Source organism: Vanellus vanellus (genome assembly GCF_965231255.1).
Source record: "Vanellus vanellus genome assembly, chromosome: 12".
In the NCBI taxonomy this organism is placed as follows: Eukaryota; Metazoa; Chordata; class Aves; order Charadriiformes; family Charadriidae; genus Vanellus; species Vanellus vanellus.
In genome coordinates, this window is record NC_138917.1 from 22,580,902 (window position 1) to 22,595,390 (window position 14,489).

General features: G+C 56.0%; 1 protein-coding gene across 2 annotated transcripts; it reads right to left on the reverse strand.

The window, feature by feature from the left end:
• Nucleotides 1-416: 416 nt before the first annotated feature.
• LOC309676625 (C-signal-like) lies at nucleotides 417-6,917 on the reverse strand. Of its 2 annotated transcripts, XM_082489225.1 has the most exons (6): nucleotides 6,764-6,917; nucleotides 3,766-3,817; nucleotides 2,706-2,896; nucleotides 2,206-2,364; nucleotides 1,387-1,497; nucleotides 417-686 (listed from the first exon to the last, which is right to left on the reverse strand). In XM_082489225.1, exons 1-6 carry the CDS (start codon nucleotides 6,908-6,910, stop codon nucleotides 573-575), a joined length of 774 nt encoding a protein of 257 aa, XP_082345351.1. In that variant the 5' UTR covers nucleotides 6,911-6,917; the 3' UTR covers nucleotides 417-572. The 2 variants fall into 2 exon arrangements, with proteins under 2 accessions (XP_082345351.1, XP_082345352.1); XM_082489226.1 differs by lacking the exon at nucleotides 3,766-3,817.
• Nucleotides 6,918-14,489: the final 7,572 nt, after the last annotated feature.

A 14,489-nucleotide genomic window follows, 5' to 3' on the forward strand; every position in this document is an offset into this window, starting at 1 on the left:
ACCTCCCTTTGGCTCAGAGATGAATAGAATAGTTTGGGTTGGAAGGGACCTTGAAGATCATCCAGTTCCACCCCCCTACCCTGGGCAGGGACACCTCCCACCAGCCCAGGTTGCCCCAAGCCCCGTCCAACCTGGCCTTGAACACCTCCAGGGATGGGGCAGCCACAGCTTCTCTGGGCAACCTGCGCCAGGGGCTCACCACCCGCACAGGGAAAAATGTCTTCCTTATATCCAGTCTAAATCTCCCCTCTTTCAGTTTAAAGCCGTTACCCCTCGTCCCGTCACAACAGGCCTTGCTAAAAAGTTTGTCTCCATCTTTCCTGTAGGCCCCTTTGGGGACTGGAAGGCCGGGTTGGTTTTTGCAGGAGCAGAGAGAGTCTCGGCGGGGGCACTGCAGCTGGGAGAAGGCACAGGTACTAATTGACTTTATTTATTAGCAAGGTGAAGGCAGGGATCACAGGCTGCCCTGCACGCCCGGGGGAGCCCCGAGGAGGTCCCTCGCAGACCACAGAGGGCTGAGCATCCCGGTGCTCCAGGCCACCCGGCGAGTCCCTCGCAGGGCCAGAGAGCCGTCACCAAGGAATAGCTTTACCTTCCCAGTTGAGCAGGGTCCCGCTGTGTTTCTCTGAGAGGTTCGGCAGTACAGAGAGCAGCCCCCGCACGCTTGTGTCCACCGTCAGGTCAGCCTGCAACGGGAACAAGTGAGGAGCAGGACCGAGACCCCACTGTCACTCCCAGCCGTCCACTCAGCTCCGGCACGCCGGCAGCGAGGCTCCTTCCACCCAGAGCGAGTAGAGAGCCAGGGGAGGTGGGACGGGTCCGTGACGTGGGAGGACGGTTGGGTATCTGCGTGCTCACTGATGGCTCGGATGGAGGTGGCTTGGGCTGGGATGCCAGCTACGGGCTTAAACCAACAGGACACGTCAAAGATCCCTGCTGCAAGCGGGATGCCGTGTGCAGCCTTCCCAAAACTCCAGGGTTGCAGGCACCAGGGATCCCGCAGGGTGAGCGGAGACCTCGCGGACCTGCAGCCCTCTGAGGAAGGGGGTGCAGGGTGGGATGGTGCTGCTCCTCTCCTCCCCGCTCTCTTGGATTCAGGTTCTCTGCACATCTCCGGGCTGCCCAAAGCCTTTTTCCCCCCGAACAGGCCTCCTGCTCGCCGTGGATATATGCCGATGCTACTTCCCAGGCAGCACCAACATGTTCTGCAGTGGCCCAGCACTGACACGGGCAACTTGCAGCCCAAGAGGCAACTCATTCTCACATGGACCCCCTCCTTCCAAGAGCCATCCCGGCCACCCGAGTCACCTCCCAGGCCACTGCAAGTTCGCAAGCTTGGGTCCCGCGCACGGATCCCCCTCCTCGACCTGCTCATCCGAAACCCACCTCCTGGCTGCCCATGTCGGTTTTCACCCAGCCGGGGTGAAGTGCCACGCAGAGGATCCCGGCTTCTCCGTAGGTCAGAGCCTGGCACTTGGTGAGCATGTTGAGGGCAGCCTGGGGGAGGAAGGAAGCATCAGCCATGGGCAGTAGAAAGCTCCACGCAGTAGGGTCACCCTCCCATCGCTGCCTCATGGCAAGGGAGAAAAAGCGATGCCGGGTCTTCAAGAGATGGTGCGTGTCTGCCTTAGGTGGGCATGGAGATGCCTAGGGAGCTCAGGCAGTGATCAGCATGGATAAGAGGGCTGGAGCACCTCTGCTATGAGGACAGGCTGAGAGAGTTGGGGTTGTTCAGCCTGGAGAAGAGGAGGCTCCGGGGAGACCTCATTGCGGCCTTCCAGTCCCTAAAGGGGCTCCAGGAGAGCCGGGGAGGGACTTTTTAGAAGGGCACGTAGCGATAGGACAAGGGGGAATGGCTTCAGCATGGAAGAAGGTAAATTGAGATTGGATATTAGGAAGAAATTTTTCACTGTGAGGGTGGTGAGCCCCTGGCACAGGTTGGCCAGAGAAGCTGTGGCTGCCCCATCCCTGGAGGTGTTCAAGGCCAGGTTGGACGGGGCTTGGAGCAACCTGGGCTGGGGGGAGGTGTCCCTGCCCAGGGCAGGGGGGTGGGACTGGATGGTCTTCCAGGTCCCTTCCAACCTAAACCATACTATGATTCTATGATAAGTCCCTCCATCTCACAATCTCAGGTGCTGCCCTGACAAGGGACAGCTCTGACTCCCACCGAGTTCAGGAGCGCAGGCAGGTCCCCCATCTCCGTACCTTGCTGCAGCGGTAGGAGATGACAGGCTTGAAGAAGGACTCAGGAGTTTTCTCGATGGACCCCATGATGGTGGAGATGTTGATGACGGCTGCCTTGCTGCAACTCAGTCCCTTTTCTGTGCTCTCCCGGGCAGCTTTCTTCAACAGGGGCAGAAAAGCCTGGGGAGAAGCAACCTTGTGGGATGCCGGTGCCTCGAGCCAGCCCCACTTACAGCAACTGCTTACAACAGCGAGGATGAGGAGGAACAGCAGCGAGCCAAGAAATCTCGGGTGTTTTGCTGCAGTGGCCCTGCCTGCTCCCAGTTAGCCCAGCGCAACGTAGAGGGGCTACAGAGGGCTTGAACTGGGACTGCAGCCCTAGCACTGTCCCTTCCCCTCCCTGGGAAACCTGGCAAAGCCCTCTGAGATCTCCATCATGACCACGACCAGCCCAGGCTACCCTCAAGCCGGGCTAAATTCCCCCTCCATGGTAAACTCCATCCCCAGAGCTTCATCCGTACCTGGGCCATCAGCATTGGTCCCACCGCATTGGTCTTGTACGTCCTTATCATCTCTTCAGCGTCCACCGTCTCCAGCGACGCCGTCGGGGTGTAGATGCCAGCGTTGTTTATTAGCAGGTTCAAGCCCGTGCCGTTCAGCTTCCCCTCCACGATCTTCACTGCGTCGGTAATAGCTGAGGGATTCGCAACATCTGCAGTGGAAGAGAACAGGGTTTGAGAGCTATGGGGTCCACCCCGGGGCCCTGGGGAGAAGAAGGAGGTTAAGATGCTGAGGAACAGCTACGCATCGCGACCTGTGTGGCCTTCCATCTGTGGGCACCAGATGGTGCTGTGCAACCAGCTTAGAGCACCTCAGCACCCACAAGCCCCAACTCATCCCAAAACTGCCTCCTTCGCCATGCACAGGCTGCCCCACCACCAGCAGCTGAAGGCCTCTGCCCTGGGGCAGCCCACCAGGCAAAGCCACTCTGGGGACAGCCCCGTGGTGGCCAAGCACTGCTCTGACTCCCACGCTGTGTCAGGCACCAGCAGTCATCATCTCCTGTTAGTGGACAAAGTCCACCCCTGAGGAAGCTTGGAGAACCCAGGGCAGTCTTGGGGGAAGATGATGCACACGGTGGCTGTGCTGGGACCTGCTGGGGGATGTCTCTGAAAGGTCCCACAACTCCTGCTCAAGCTCTGGGCCGACCCCACAAGCGTTTCCACGGGCGCTGCCTTCTGGTAGGAGCCCTCCCAGTCTCGCCTGGGACTTGGGATCAAGGCAGCTCAGCTGCGTGGCACAGCAAGGACATGGCCACTCAGCTCGGGGAGCTGACCCTGCCCAGGATGGGTCTCAAGACCCTCCTGGTCCTGTGGCCATGGGGCAAGGAGGCTCCAGGGAACGGGGTACTGGGGCTGAGACAGTTCTGGAGAAGCTGTGCTTTTCACAGCAGAACTTGAAGCATCTTTGAAGAACTGAATGCCTATGTAGAGCCCGAAGGCAAGGAGGGAGGGAAGGAGAAATGGGGCAGGTGTGGTCGGCAGCCACAAATTTACCAGCTCGGCAGCAGAACGCACCTACCCAGCTTCACAAGAACCAGGTTTGGGTGTTTGGATGCCAGATCTCTCAGCTCCTACAAAGAGAGACATGGAAAGAATCAGCATGAGGTGATGCCAAGCATGATCCCGGGGCACCAGAGATGGTCCACCCTGAGGGAAACATCTTCCCGACGTTACTCAGCACTTGTGAATGGCTGGACTGGGGACCTGCCTGGGCGCTCAGGCTTCTTCTAGGCTCCACTAAGCAACGTGCACGTGCTTGGAGCGCGAGACGGACGCAACTGCAAGATACTGGGGCCACTCTCTCAAAGGCTGCTGGGCCTACAAGCACAACCCAGCTAGAGCCACAGCAAAGGATGACAGCAAACAATTAAGGACCAGCTCACCCGGCAAACGATGCAAACTGGCTGGGGACACAGCCAGGAGTGTCTCCCAGAGGCTGCTGGAAGTGTGATGGAAGAGGAATGACTCTGAGTGCCAACATCAGACTTGGGGAAGTGCCATCTGGATCCAAATAGCCCAATCCCAGGATCCACTCTGCTCTGGACACTATGTCTCATCCCCTCAAGTGAAAAGAACCACTTTGCACATTTTTAACGATTATTTTCACCAAACACGGAGGATTCAGAAGCTCTTTCCAAAAAGGAAACGTTCAACTTCACGGTTCCTAGCAGCTCTTTGCTCTGAGCCTTCTTCAACCACAGCAGGTTTTAAACAACAGAAACCAAAACACCCTGTTCAGCATGTCCAAAATAATTGCTCTTAGAACTAAAAACCTCTTACAAACAAGCCCACAGAGAATGCTACAGGAGAAACACAAGTTGGTGACTTCTTGTGAGGGGACCAACATGGCACAGGAGAGCTGCTGACACTGGCTGTGGTCCGCCTTCAGCTACCTCTGAGCTTCCCCACCAGGCCCCGTGTTCCCATGTTATCCCTGGGCACAGGAAATGATGGAAAACCCATCTAAATGGTTTGTGATGGCCAACAGATGTTTCTCCCCACCCCTGTTTTGCCCAGCTGCTGGTCTCTATAGCCTCACATCATCCCAGCATGAGTCCAGCCTCACCCACCCCAACACAAAGGGGCATAAAGGGGCAGGAGGAGCGATGTGGCACCAGCCTGATGGAGGGTCACTCTGCCCTTGGTCTCTTGTGGTCACGGACTTCAGCAGCAACACCCTGAAGACACTGCCCTCACCCTACCACAGGTGGAGAAGGCTTAGAGCAGCATCCCACGGTTGACAGCGATGTGCATGGACCACCTTGGGGGGGGAACTGTCTCCAGTCCAGCCCTGCAAAAAGTCCTCCGATTTCATCATTGCCCGAGTCCAGCAAGTTGGGGGGGGGAAGAACGGAGCAAAAATAAGAGACCTGAGCGAGGTTTGACCCAACCAGTTTGGGCACCAGCAGCAGGAGGAGCTGAGCACCCCCGGGCTGGTGGCAGGGTGGATTCTCACTGCACTGGGATCACTCCTGAGCCAGAATAACGCCGGCAGCAAGCGCACGAAAAGCATCTCAAGGACTTCCTAAGGCATGACCCCTGCACACAGCCAAGCTATGAGAAGATGCAGGAAACAAACGCACCAGATCCAGGATCCGTCAGGGAGCACGTGTCTCCCCGCTGGTGTTTCAGTGTGGAAGGAAAACCAAAGCTGGACCTAAGGAAAGCTGGAAGCATGGTGGTGATGCTTCGCTCCTGTGATTTCCTGCTGAGATAACACGTGTGAGAGTCTCTCCCATTTTCCTGAAGCGGAAAGCAGCGGAAGGCAGATCCCACAGCACCATGGGCCACCAGTTAATGAACACCCAGAGTCTGCAGAGACTGGTAACACGTTGCAGAAGTGGTCAGAGCCGTGTTGCTGCAATTCCCACCAGCTTGGCCAGCCACAACCACTGAGTCCAACCCTGCTCAGACCCCGCGGTGTGTGAGCTGGTGCTGTGTTGGCGGTGCACGGGCAAAGGCTTGGCACGGGAGAGCCGGCTGGGGGGCAGCCAACGCAGCCTCAAATAACCCAGCAGCGCTGATTTAAGGGCAGCATGGCTTATTCATAGAATCAGAGAATGCTTTGGGTTGGAAGGGACCTTAAAGACCATCTCATTCCACCCCCCCTGCCCTGGGCAGGGACACCTCCCACCAGCCCAGGTTGCTCCAAGCCCCGTCCAACCTGGCCCTGAACGCCTCCAGGGATGGGGCAGCCACAGCTTCTGGGGGCAACCTGAGCCAGGGGCTCACCGCCTTCACAGCAAAGAATTTCTTCCTCATATCTCATCTAAATCTGCCCTCTTTCCGTGTAAAACTGTCACCCCTTGTCCTGTGGCTCCCCTGCCTGATCCAGAGTCCCTCCCCAGCTCTCCTGGAGCCCCTTTAGGCACTGGAAGGGGCTCAAAGGTCTCCCCGGAGCCTTCTCTTCTCCAGGCTGACCCCCCCAACTCTCCCAGCCTGTCCTCCCAGCAGAGGGGCTCCAGCCCTCCCAGCATCTCCGGGGCCTCCTCTGGCCCTGCTCCAACAGGTCCGTGTCCTTCTGCTGTGGGCACCCCCCGAGCTGGAGGCGGCGCTGCGGGGGGGGGTCTCCCCAGAGCAGAGCGCAGCAGAGGGGCACAATCCCCCCCTCGCCCTGCTGGCCACGCTGCGGGGGATGCAGCCCGGGGTGCCGGGGGCTTTCTGGGCTGCCGGCGCACACTGCGGGTCGTGTTGAGCTTCTCATCCCCCACCACCCCCAGGTCCCCCCTCCTCAGGGCTGCTCTCCAGCCATTCCACCCCCCCCCCCACCCCCAGCCTGGAGCCGAGCTGGGGGTTGTCCTGACCCACGTGCAGGACCTTCCACTTGCCCTTGGCACTTCTTCACCCGCTGCACCGGCCAACCTTCAGCCCACTTCCACGCCGGGCAGGACACGGCACCAACACGACATTCCCTGCATCCGCGACGCCTTTTTCACGCGGACGAAGCTAACCCAGCCAGTATTTACGGCATCTGCCGGCACCCATGGGTGCTGCCGCCACCCCCGCCCCGCACCCACCTGCGCCCGCGGCCCCTCGGGGTCCCGGCAGGTCGCGAAGATCCATGCTGGGGGTCTGGGTGCCCCCAGCAGTTGTTTCACCAGCTCCAGCCCGATGCCGCGGTTGGAACCGGTCAGCAGCACCGTCCGCGCTCGCACCGCCGCCATCGCCGCCCTCCCCCGGACCCGCGGGGCGGGACCGGTGCGGCACCGCCTCCCCGACCCCGGGCTGCTGGAGGGGGGAGCTTGTCCCAGTCACCGAGGGGGGAGGTGAGGCGGTGTGGGGGGGTATTTTTCCCTTTCCATCCAATATTCGGTGCAAACACACCAACCGCATCCCCATCCCGCGGTCCCCCGTCTGCCCCCGTATCCCCCCCGAGGAGGAGGGACCGTTCCCGGAGCGATGTGCCCCGGGGAGGGAGGGAACCCCCACCTCATTCCAAGGTTGGGGTGCAGGGGAGAAGGGTTACTGCATTTCTGGGGTGGTGTCCTCAGCATCTTTGGCACAGCAATCCAATTTTTCCCCTACATGGGGGGGGGGGGGGGGGGGAAGGGGGAGGGAGACCCCCTAAATGCCAGCGTTGACCCAATATCTCAGGGAGGTACCAAATCCCTCTTCCCAGCTGTTTTTATTGCCCGCCCAGAAACACACGGGTTGTGGCTCTCTCCGTGATGGTCAGACACGAGAAATTGGGTACGTGGGCTGCAGTGTGGGGATGGACACGGAGCTCCAGAGGAGGCCCTGGAGATGCTGCAAGGGCTGGAGCCCCTCTGCTGGGAAGACAGGCTGGGAGAGTTGGGGGGTTCAACCTGGAGAAGAGAAGGCTCCAGAGAGACCTCAGAGCCCTTTCCAGTGCCTAAAGGGGCTCCAGGAGAGCTGGAGAGGGACTTTTTCCAAGGGCATGTAGTGATAGGATGAGGGGGAATGGCTTCAAACTGGAAGAGGGGGAATGCTTCAAACTGGAAGAGGGGAGATTTAGATATAAGGAAGAAATTTTTCCCTGTGACGGTGGTGAGCCCCTGGCGCAGGTTGGCCAGAGAAGCTGTGGCTGCCCCATCCCTGGAGGTGTTCAAGGCCAGGCTGGACGGGGCTTGGAGCAACCTGGGCTGGTGGGAGGTGTCCCACCCCCCCTGCCCAGGGCGGGGGGGGTGGGACTTCAAGGGTCTTTAAGGTCCCTTCCAACCCAAACCATTCTATGAGTGTATGGAGGTGTTTGTGGGGAATTTTCGTGTTGCTTTTGTTGATAAGCATCAGGTACCTGGTTCAACAGCTGGACCAAAGGTGTGGAAAGGAGTAAAGCAAGGAAAAGGTTTGGTGGCATCTAGGGATGGGAAAACGGGGCATAAGGGAAGAGGAAAAACAAAAAAGAGACCATCAGCGTCAGCTGGAGGACTGTGTCTAGAGGGAACCTGCAGATACCAGCTCTGCTGCCAGCCCAAAGGTGGGTGTTGATGTCATATTTTCAGCTCTTATATGGAAAACCAGATGCACAAATGACATTAAAATCCCATTATGGTGAGCGCACAACCAGGAGCTCAACAGTAGAAGTAATGACTGAGCAGCTCTGATTTATATGAGCATAATTATTTCTGTCGTTTATTTTTTTCCTTGTTTGTCAAACACTAGACAAAACATCTCCGATACAGATGAATAAATCAGAAAATAAACAATGATATCAACCTGGTGATAGCATGAGGTGATTTGTGCTAACTTTGTCCCGCTCCGCTGCAGCTCAAATACACATCCGAGCCTCTGCTCCCCAGTTTGCCTTGGGACGTAAAAATGCTTTGAGGACCTTTTCCTTTTGAACAACAATAGAGAATCTGGAATTTAATAGAAATAAATCTTTGATTATGCCAATAAATACTGAAAAGCGGAAAACATCCTCATAGCATATATTTGGATTAAAGGTCCCATTCTCCTTTTTCTGCCTTGTTCTGTGCTCAGGCCATTAATTAGGCTACTCATCACCAGGAGTGCTGCTCTATCCATTGCAAAGATTGGCAGATAAGTAGAAAATAAGGACACAAACCATCCTAGTGAATCACACCGAGGAGTGGGGTTTTGGCCGCCTGTTCCACACAGATCCCGCAGGCAAACTATATTAATGAACTGTTCCGAGGTGTTTGTTCCAAAAAGCTTTGGATAGAGGGATCTCCTGGGATCTGCTGGGCAGAAACAGTTAACGTGCAGCCCCAGCTGAAGTCAACAGGAGCCTGTGCCGAATATAAATGTGAACCGTGAGAAAAGGCCGGCTCTAAGCAGCTGTAATTGAATCCTTCCCAACGTGGACATCGCTTGACCCACTTTTGTGCTTCAGTTCCCCGTCAACATAACAGGGGATTATAAGTTGTTTTGAAAACCTTGTTAATTAAATGTTGGGAGGCTTCCAGCAGGTAATAAAGAGAAATACAACCAGAAATGCTGCACGTAAACAAAACCAATTGGTTTATTTTCTCTACAGCTTGGTAACTTCCTGCTGCCTGGTAAACCAGATTCTGGTATTACCGAATTTTGGAGTGCTTGAGCATATAAATATGAGCGTTTTCCACCTGTTTGCTGGCTTGCTGCCCTCACATCCCCCCTAACCTTGGTGGGCACTGGTGTCCTGCTGTGACGGACACACTTGGCCCCCAGCTGTGCTTTGGTTGGGGTTGACTGAGGAGCAGCCGGGCTCACACCCTGTGGTGACCCTGCAAGCTGGAAGGCTCTTGGGTCCCGTACAGGGGAGTGAAGATGCCTGGGAAAATTATTTCAAAAGGTGATTTCGAAGCCCAAAAATGCAAGATAACCAAAGTACAGAACAAGATACTAAAGCTAAAACGAAGACATCTGTCTTGCCTATACTATTGACCAGCAGCCAACTACTTCACCCTGTAAATCATAGAATCACAGAATGTTTTGGGTTGGAAGGGACCTGGAAGATCATCCAGTTCCACCCCCCTGCCCTGGGCAGGGACACCTCCCACCAGCCCAGGTTGCTCCAAGCCCCGTCCAACCTGGCCTTGAACACCTCCAGGGATGGGGCAGCCACAGCTTCTCTGGGCAACCTGCGCCGGGGGCTCACCACCCTCAGCGTGATTTTTTTTTTTTCCTAATATCTAATCTATGTTTCCCTCCTTCCAGTTTAAAACCGTTCCCCCTCATCCCATGGCTCCCCTCCCTGATCCAGAGTCCCTCCCCAGCTCTCCTGGGGGCACTCCCTTTAGGCACTGGAAGGGGCTCTAAGGTCTCCTTGGAACCTTCTGTTCTCCAGGCTGAACGCCTCCAACTCTCTCAGCCATCCCTTGCACTGGGCAGAAGCTGCTTGGGGACCCACCTCAGCCTTGGTTTCTTCTCACATTAAGACACCGTTCGCTATGCCAGGGTCCTGTGTGCTTTCCATCTGCTTCCCACACTGCCAGCGGTTTGGGTGCCTGGGCTCAAGGCCAGCTCTGAGACACCGCGGTTCTCACCTGGAACCGCCTGCTGGGAAAACAGCAAAGCTATGAAAAAGGCCCAGGAGAAGCCTTGCTTGAGACCTCCTCACCTCACCTGGGAGCTGCGTTTGAGCTCAGGCTCTCACCCGCAGTTCCTACGCCATCCCTTCGCAAGGGGGTGTCACTGGTCCCCTCCAGCCAAAAAGAAAATGAGTCACGGAGGGGGAACGTGACCTGCCCAGCTTCACACAGAAGCAGTTACAGGGCTGGGTAGGTCCCACCCCACCCCTGGATTAGCGGTTCCTTCATCACTATCTATTGATTTTTCAGCAAGTGACTAATATGGCCCGAAGCAGCCCTGAATACACCTTGGAGGAAATAGGCTTGATAAAAAATAGTAAGTTTATTCTCACTTACACAGTAGATTAAATGTACTAAGGTTAATTGTGCCACACCCCCATTCCCCCTGCTAGCAGAGAAAAGCGCGTTGCTCAATATTTCTGTAAGCAGCACCGTGGTTGCCCTTTGTGCAAACATCTTAGGTGAGCGTGAGCCCACCTGAGCTTTCAGCGACGGCCAGTGGAGGAGGCGTGACTGCGTCTCGGAACGCTGTCTCTGAGCCTTCCTGGTGCGGTGAGGTGGAAAGCATCCAGATGTGAAATACAGCTGTCTGAGGGTTATGAGAGAGTGGTGTACACAAGGACCTGCATGCTCATCTGGAGGTTTAGACCATGCAAGAATGTTTCAGAGCAGAAGAACCATTCAAATCTCTTCCCGGGAGGTGGCCCGAGGTCCCTTTTGGAGGCTCGGGGACAGCAGTAGCTTGAAGCCAGGCATGGCTGGTTGCTTTCTCCTCCGCCTCTTCGCATCAGGTTGAACTCTGACTCCTGGAGAAGCGAGACTTGTTTAAACTCTTAACGCTCAACGATGCAGCGTAGGGCCCCAGAGCAAAGTCAACATCATAAAGTTACGACTCCGCAACAGGGCTACGAAAATGTGGTGACACAGCAAAAAGAGGGGATTTAAAAGGTTAATTTTTTTTGCTTCTGACGCCGTCTGGTTCTGAGGCGCCACGGGGGGTTTCTGACAGACGGTGACGGTGACGGCCTCGTCCTCTGCCTAGAAGAAGAAAACCTTGAGAGGCTGTTTGGAGGAGCAGAGCTCTTGTGCAAATGGCATAATCGGTAAGTATAGCTGTGGCCTGTGGTCATTAAAAACTAAAAATATAGAAAAGGCTGTAGAAATGACCTATCAGAGCCTGAAAGCCGGTCTGGGAGGTGTGCTGAGAATTGTCAGGTTCCTCGGTGAGACCTCGGTCTGAGACAGGTGGCTGGAAGACCCAGAGCTTTGTCCTGCTGGTAAGCGGGAGGGATTCGCAAGGCAAAAGAAGTGTCTCGACCCAGTGTGGAGGATCAGAAAGAGGTCTGATGGGCCTCGGGAGAGAAAATGGGAAAAAATGAAATGCGCAGAGCTGAAGGAGAGGCTGAGACTTGGCAGGGTCGAGGAAGGGGGAAGAGGGAAGGTCTGCCATCGGCTCCCAAGTACAAGCTGCAGGTGCGCAGGAGCGCGGGAGCCGATTGCCGCTGTCACCTTCCCGCGGAGGACTATCTCCCCTAAAAGGTGGACAGCGCAGCGCCAGATGGCCACGGGAGCAAGGGCGGTTCATGGGATGCTGGTGCAGAAAGTACTCCAGGACCCAAACTGGGACATTGCCACGAAAGAAAAGCTCCAGGCAGTAGAAAGGAGAAGGATAAAACCCCAATCTTGGTTGCCATGAGGTTGTCCAAGTGAACGAAATGTGTGAGTGCTCAACATGCTGATATTGTAAAAGTCTTACAGAGGAACTAAACAAATCCGTTAGCAGGGAACGTTTTCCACAGGGTCCAGAGGAGGAAACATTGGCTCTCGCCTGCCGACAAAGATTATTTGCCGTTTGCCATGCCAGGAAGCCCAGTGTGTTTGCGTGCGTTTCTGTCACGTGCTCTGGGCTTCGCCTCAGGATTTACGCCAACAAAATGGTAAATTTTACTCTGAGGACATGAAAACAAATGGACATCTTGCTGGCAAAGCTGGCTGCGGGAGAGGAGGAAAGGCCGAGGCTGTCGCCAACCTGCGTGTTCCCGGGTTCAGGGGGAATTACAAAAGCCCCTTAGAGCTGGAGAGAGATGTGCGCTTCAGGTCCGGCCGGCGGAACAGGCGTATTGAAGGGATGCAGTATCTCACGCTGCGACGCTGCGATGGGATGTGCAATACTCAGTTGTCTCTCAAACAGGTACACGGGGAGGATATTTCACCACCACCACAGCAGAAACCGCAATTTTCTGTGTTAAGAGCTTAGCAAAAACAAAGCGGAGATTTTGTGATTTGTGGCGTGTCTCGACTTGCAAAAAAAAAAAAAAAAAAGTCCTTAGAACACTGCAATTTGCTAAATGTGTCTTTTGGAAAAGGAACGTGCTTTATATACATGCAATTAATTTTAAACATATTTTACCATATTTAACGTATTTTAACGCAACAGAAAGAAGATGGCTACCAATGAGAATATTTCTCAAGGTCATGATGTCCAGATGTAGATGAGGTCTGTGCTGATTTGACGGAAACCTCACGCCTGCCCTGTGACCGCCCGAGCCCTGATGTGGGGCAGAGCCTGATGAAGGCAGGTAGGGGTGGAAGGCTGGATGCCTCTTACAGCTGCGTCACACCATGTCAGACGCAGAAGAGGCACAGTGGATGCTGCCAGCGTAACAGGGCTTCATCCCTGCCTGCTGTGGGGCTGGTGGCAGCATCCTCCCCCTCCACGCCAGGGCACGGGTCAGGTCCGTGATGGAGCCCTCGAGTCGGCTGCCCAAATATGAGATGGGGAGTTGAGGCAGGGAAGGACTGCCTGTTTTGGTGGCAATGTGGTGGCTGTGTGACTGGCCTGAGGTGCAGAGGGCTCCCCGGGACCAAACTTTGGCACATCCGTACTCTGAAGTAGTTTTGTTTTTGAGGGGAAGGTGGACGCAGTGGGGGTATGAGGGTGAAGGTGCTGCAGTCTCAGAGCAGGACCAAATCAGAAGCAACTGAGGGACTAAGGATGGCACAGCTGGACCACTGTGCCATCGTTACGGCACATGTGCACCAAACGGGCATCGGTACCCCAAGCCGCGTTCCCCCTGACTGGTTTTGGGGAAGGTGCCATGGGCAGGAGCATCTCAGGGCTGCAGGGAGGACCTGCCTCCCTCCCGGTGTCTGCCAGCCGAGCCCCGGCAGAGAGGACCGGGGAGGAGGAAAGCAGCTGCTGCTGGAGCACAAGGACTCGCTGGGCACTGCAGCTGGGAGGAAGCATCTCTGGTTAACACCACTGCCAAGACATCCCGGGCGAGAAGACAACACATCAGCAGTGTCAGTGTCTCCACTGATGCCCAGCAGCCTGTGCAATGGCTCCGGGACTCAGCGCCTGAAAGCAAGCGGTTGACAAGAGGTTTCGGGGGATACGGCTTCACTTAGCAGTGAAGCAGGAGCACATGATGTGCACGCACGTCCGTGCCAGCCCTGCAGATCCGTAATGCCTCATTTGAGGTAGTGGACAGCACTGGGCTTCACAGGTGAGAGCACAGAACTGTCTGTGCCCCACTTCAATGAGCGATGTGGAGATTGGGGCTTTGACCCACACGTTTCTCTTTGCAGGAGAACGTTCCAGGCACCAGAGTCCTCCGTGGCTGTGGGCAGAGGGAACACTCAATATAGGACTGCATCCAAAGGGACGGAGTGCATAACCAGCAGAGACATGATGTGCAGGCCATGCAGATCCACTGCCTTCTGCCAGCAGGCCATGCTGGGGTTGCTCCACTCCACAGGACTTCCGTGGGGCTACTACTGAATGGGCATTGGCTTGGAAGAGGCAAGACCAAGGCAGAGAACATCTGCTCGGGGCCATGTGAGGCAAGACCTGGTACAATGTGGAAAACCCATCTAGCCTTCAGGATGCTCGTGAAGCTGTCAAGCCCACCTGAGCCATGGGACACCCCACATCCCTGCCACATGCTGCTCCCTCCCTCCGCAACCACAACAGCTTCTCCCGGCCAGGCTGGCCGGGACCTCCTGGATTATGGGGCCAGGTTTCCCGAGGTCAGCCGAGTTTGCCTGAAAAAGCCAAGTCACTTTTGCCCTTTGGTAAGGAGGGCTGGCTCCCAGCCAGGAGCTGTGTCCTGGAGTTCGAAGAGCTGGAGAGGTTGTACCTGGAGCCAAGAGTTTGTTCAAGCCCCGAGTGGGTGGGGTGGCCGTGGAACACGCTATAAAGCAGCATTAGGGAGTTGAGCAAACACCACAAACGGGAGCAGCGGGA